Source organism: Culex quinquefasciatus, chromosome 3 (assembly GCF_015732765.1).
Source record: "Culex quinquefasciatus strain JHB chromosome 3, VPISU_Cqui_1.0_pri_paternal, whole genome shotgun sequence".
Taxonomy (NCBI): domain Eukaryota; kingdom Metazoa; phylum Arthropoda; class Insecta; order Diptera; family Culicidae; genus Culex; species Culex quinquefasciatus.
In genome coordinates, this window is record NC_051863.1 from 95,397,383 (window position 1) to 95,403,175 (window position 5,793).

The 5,793-nt window shown below is 46.2% G+C and overlaps 1 protein-coding gene across 1 annotated transcript; it reads right to left on the bottom strand.

The window, feature by feature from the left end:
* Nucleotides 1-212: 212 nt before the first annotated feature.
* On the bottom strand, nucleotides 213-1,640 carry LOC119769110 (SH3 domain-containing protein C23A1.17-like). Its single transcript, XM_038261011.1, has one exon. It carries the CDS (start codon nucleotides 1,638-1,640, stop codon nucleotides 213-215), a length of 1,428 nt encoding a protein of 475 aa, XP_038116939.1.
* Between the last annotated feature and the right edge of the window lie 4,153 nt (nucleotides 1,641-5,793).

Here is a 5,793-nt window from a genome sequence, read left to right on the forward strand (position 1 = left end):
CACGGTTGGCCAGTGTTTCGGAGTGAACTGTATTTAGGGGGGTCGGAAAGGGGTCCAAAGAAAAGGCACCGGAAGGTTCTACTTTCACTTTTCTCTATTTTCTCCTACTTCTTTCCTCCTCTTCTTCTTCCTCCACTCTTCCTTCCTTCACTTCTGCTGCTGCGCGTCGCGTCCGGCACGTCCGACGGTTGGATGACTTGTGTTGATCGCGCTCAACGCGATCTTGTTGCTAGGCGGTTCGAGCGGCAAACTTGTTGTTGTTGACGACGTCGATGACAGCTCTGCCGTTGCGCAGGGGCGTAGTCGTTCTCGTCGTACGGGTGGGGGCAAACACTATTCGGTCGTCCCGAACATTCTCCCCCCCGTTGAGTTCTCTCAACAGACGGAACTCGATCCTGGGTGATGTTCTTGCTGGACTGCGTACGCCGCGCTACTCCAGGGTTCCAGAGCCGTTGGATCGCACCTTCGTCAGGTGGCCTTTGTGCTTCGCGATCATCGGTTTGGTTTGGTTCGTCGGCGACGCATCGATTCTGGAGGGCACCGATCACGAGCAGTGCCATAGCTTCACGTCGATGTTGCGCTTCGATCTGGGAGATGCCGGAGACTCGCCTGGTGCGATTCTCTCTCTCGTTCGGGTTGAGATTGGTTGTAGTTGGAGCCGTCTTCCGATGGGCACGGCTTGTATCAGGTGGGCTGGCTGGGTGGTACAGCTTCGGCGCGGAATGTTGCTTGATCTCGGAACCGTCGTTCCTTTCTGGTTCTGCTTCTAGAACACGGTCCGGCAGGACGTAGATTGCCTTCGGGACAGGACCCGGCAGGGCTTGAGTTGCATCCGGATGATCTAGCGATGCGATTGCCTCCAGGGCAGGGCTTGGCAGAGCAATGAAATCCTCCGGAACACGGTCCGGCAGGTCGGAGATTGCCTTCGGGACAAGACCCGGCAGGGCTTGAGTTGAATCTGGAAAAGAATCCAGCGATGCGGGTGCCTCCAGGATAGAACCTAGCAAAGCGGGTGTCGTCTCCGGAACAGGTTCCGGCCAGACGAGGGTGGCTTCCGGAACTAGGTCCGGCCAGCCGGTTGGTGCCTCCAGGACAGGACCTGGCAGAGCGGAGGTCGTCTCCGGAACAGGATCCAGCCAGACGGGAGTGGCTTCCGGTACTAGGACCGGCCAGCCGGTTGTTGCCTGCAGGGCAAGACCTGGCAGAGCGGGGGTCGTCTCTGGAACAGGGTCCGGCCAGACGGGGGTGGCTTCCGGTACTAGGACCGGCCAGCCGGTTGTTGCCTGCAGGGCAAGACCTGGCAGAGCGGGGGTTGTCTCCGGAACAGGGTCCGGCCAGACGGGGGTGGCTTCCAGTACTAGGACCGGCCAGCCGGTTGTTGCCTGCAGGGCAAGACCTGGCAGAGCGGGGGTTGTCTCCGGAACAGGGTTTAGCCAGACGGGGGTGGCTTCCGGTACTAGGACCGGCCAGCCAGTTGTTGCCTCCAGGACAAGACCTGGGAGAGCGGGGTTCGTCTCCGGAACAGGGTCCGGCCAGACGGGAGTGGCTTCCGGAACTAGGTCCGGCCAGCCGGTTAGTGCTTGTCCGTCGCACCTGGCGTGTGCGGATTCTGCACTGTCACGTCGCGCACAAAACCACATTTCGTTGTCATTTTTTCCGGCGGAAACTAGTGGCCACTTCTCTCGGCGGAATTGTTCATTTCCGAGCTTGTTGTTTGATTCACTCGCGGTCGTATCTCGTCACTCGGTCGTGACACACACAAACACACACACACGCGCCCGCAGTGATTTGGCTCATTTGCACACGGCGTGCAAGTTTGAGCGCGTCCGGTCGCGGGCAGCAGCAGAACACTCTTCAATCCGGGTCGGATTGGACCAAATGTTTGTGCACCGGCCACGGTTGGCCAGTGTTTCGGAGTGGACTGTATTTAGGGGGGTCGGAAAGGGGTCCAAAGAAAAGGCACCGGAAGGTTCTACTTCAGGCCTGCCCAACCTTTTCGGCTCAATTTTCACATTTTTGATCGTCAAAATTACAATTGTTGATTTTGTCATGGTTTCTTTGATGGAATCGGTTCTCAGATGACTAGTGAACATAACTTTACCAAAAGTTTGAAAAAATATTTATACAAGTCGTTTTTATCTACATTTTACGGCAAAAATCAATCCGGCCCGCGGGCCGGACCAATTTTTCACTTAAAACTTACATAAAAACGACCCGCAAAAATATTTTTTCAAACTTTTATCAAAGTTATGTTCACTGGTCATCTGAGAACCGATTCCATCAAAGAAACCATGAAAAAATCAACAATTGTAATTTTGACGATCAAAAATGTGAAAATTGAGCCAAAAAGGTTGGGCAGGCCTGTTCTACTTTCACTTTTCTCTATTTTCTCCTACCACAACTTCTTTCCTCCTCTTCTTCTTCCTCCGCTCTTCCTTCCTTCACTTCTGCTGCTGCGCGTCGCGTCCGGCACGTCCGACGGTTGGATGACTTGTGTTGATCGCGCTCAACGCGATCTTGTTGCTAGGCGGTTCGAGCGGCAAACTTGTTGTTGTTGACGACGTCGATGACAGCTCTGCCGTTGCGCAGGGGCGTAGTCGTTCTCGTCGTACGGGTGGGGGCAAACACTATTCGGTCGTCCCGAACAGAAGGAATTACATGAGCATTAAAAAGTGATCTTTCAATAACAGGTTCAAAGTATTGCTATGAATCTGCAGAAAAATATAAGTAAATATTGAATTGGAAAATATTGTGACATTGAAATATAAGTGATAATTCCAAACACAATAATTGTGTAACAAAATGTATGCATATAAGTAAACTTGTTCTTTTTTATAGAAAAGATTTTTTTGAAAGGCCACGTGGTCAGCCGTCGACCCCCCCCTCCCCCCCATGGCCTTTCATGGTTTTTTTTCGGTCGGATTTCGGACCCCCCCCTAAGGAGGCCACGTGGTTTATGCACGACCCCTTAATGCAGTATGACCATGGAATATACTTTCCATGAAACGCAGTCACTTTCTATATTTGTAACCTTTGTAACAGCCTGAGTTACAATGTTATGCTACATTAATTATGTTTTTTCTGTTACAAACTTCTGCTCGGGATACCACTAAAAATGTAAAAGTAATGTAATTATTATAAGAGTGTTCAATAAAGATATATTTAATTTAAATTTTTCAAAAGACGATGTTACTGCGAACAAAGTAACGCCCCGAATTGATCAATACATGCTGATTTTGTATCAAAGTTTTTCCGTTCAAAAAATATAATTGTTTTGTGGAGCGGCCGTGGCTGACTGGTTACGGTGTTCGCTTTGTAAGCGAATGGTTCTGGGTTCGATTCCCATCTGCTCCCAACGAGAAAGTTAAGAACATAGAAATTTGAAATGATAAATATGAACGAAAAATCAAAGTCGCTCGAGGCGGGGTTCGATCCCCCATCCTTTGGATTGGTAAGTAAAAACGCTAACCACTACGCCATGACGACGAGAGCGAGTTGTGGCGCTATAACCACGGCAAATAGTGTCCAGGGCATTCGTGGAAATACAATGTCCCATCCCAGAGGGTCCCGGAGTACCAAACCTTCTTAGCATGGTGCTCCCAACAAATACAACCAAAATCTCGGAGCGTATGGTGATGTGTCTCTACGCTTCTTCCTCCCCTGCCGATTCAGAATTGTGTTGTTGTTCGAACACTCAGTGCTCAAACTCAACCCAATTACGAGTCAACTCTGCGATACGACTTTACGCAGTAGGCCTGGCCGCTTTTACGCTTGTGATGTTTCAATGCATTCTAATTCAATGGCGCACTACAAATGACAAGAAGAGTGCTAGGCGTCATCTAACCTAAGGCACTCTCCAGGATCCCTTCGAAAGATTGGCTGCGCTAGGGTCTGATTAGGTTAGATAGATTAGATCAAAAAATATAATTGTTTTGACTAAAATATTATATCCCCAAATTAACAGAATGATAGTCTGCTAAACTCAGTTATCGAATAAATAACTTGAAATAGGCTAAAGAGAAGACATTTAAAGTTTGAAAAACATTTGCATTACTTACCCTAAAAAATATATCGCTGTAATAATTCCAGAAATAACAAATCCAATAACAAGCAAGGAGAAAACAATGCTCTTCCAGTTGTGACCTTCCGATGCAAATAAATCCTGGAATAAAAACAAAATACATTTATGACAACCAATAATTAATAAAAACCCGGCCCGGACAGAAAATCGCATCTTAGGAAGAACACAAAAATATCATGGACTGTTTTTGTGAACACGGCATGATTTTTGTTTGTTCCAAAAATTAAAAAATTGGCCGCCGAAATTCATGATACTTTTTATGTTCCTAGATAGTGTATCATCAAATGTTTTATTTTCATTTCTATCTGATATTTCTGGACTTAGCAGAATTTTGAAAATTAATTTATTTGGGACTTTGAAAAAATTTCGACCCGTCTATTTTTTTTCTGTTTGAGTATTAAGACACGGAATCCTGATTACAAGGACTATTGTATCGTGTTACCCAATTTTACTGTTATTAAGCATTTCCAGATCTATAACACAGTCCCTATTGAGAGGGAAAGTGCTGTTCCATCCAGATGCTGTAAACTCCATTCCTTGTGCCTTGTGCGCTATGTATCGCTAGAACCGCGGTGACAATTTTTTCGTGTTGTTTTTCAAGCTCTTCCCAGCAGCTATTATTTGCCGCGCGGGGTCTTGTAAAGACAATTGTCTTTTTGCGGTGCTATTTTTGCGGTGTTCCCTTTGCTCTGATCTGGACAATGCGATTGGACTGCAGTGCAATACCGATCGGCTGGGCATTATTTACATGCGAAGACACGAGGAAAGTATTTTGGGGAGAGGCGCAAAGGAATATCCCAAGATTGATCACATGCTAGAAGAGCACGTGAAGCAACCGTTTTATACTCATACGGTTGCTGCTACCTCTGAACTTAAACCTAAGGCTGCCACCCTGAGAAGAACCCATGACTTTCCGCTTATGAGGCGAAACCTGTAACCATTCGGCCACAGGAGGTTGGCCCGTCTATCATGAGATAATATTTTGATGTTTGATCAAGTTTTCGCTAGACTTAACAAAATTTCGAAAGCCTAATTATTTTGGGACTTAGAAAAAATTTCGACCTATCCATCATGAGATAATATTTTCTAGTTTTATCTTGTTTTCGCTGGACTTAGCAAAATTTCGAATGCTCAATTATTTAGGGACTAAGAAAAAATTTTGACCTGTCAATCTAGAGAAGAAACAATAATGTTTTATCTTGTTTTCGTTGCATTTAGCAAAATTTTCACTTCTTCGCAAAATTTCACTTTTCCGACACTTCGAATATTTTTGAAAACACTGATCAGTTTTTGAAGGTATTTTTTTTGTTTATGCTGGAAATGCCGGTTTTGTAAATGAACATTTTATTTATTTTTTTTTTATTTGGTTGTAATTTAAAAACATTTATTAAACTATTTACACTAAACAGTATTTAACTACACCTAACCTTTTTTCAAAGCGAGATCCCGTTTGACAGCTCAACGAGGTGGACGCGTTTTTCCTCTGTTGTTGCGGCGCGAAAAGTGCTTGTGGATGGAGGTGGAAGATTCCTCCGACGACGAGTTTCTTCCCGTTGGCGGAACGCGGAAGCGGAAGAAGACAAGTGACGACGGAGCCGACGTCGGAAATGGCAACGAGGAACAGCTCCTCAACAACAACAAGTTCAGCCCGTGGTGGAGAACAACAACAACAACAACTATAACAAAGTTAACCCAGCCGGGAAAGGAAACGT

Excerpts from the sequence above, each read along its gene's own strand:
- LOC119769110 (XM_038261011.1), bottom strand. The coding sequence starts at position 1,640 with ATGTGGTTTTGTGCGCGACGTGACAGTGCAGAATCCGCACACGCCAGG.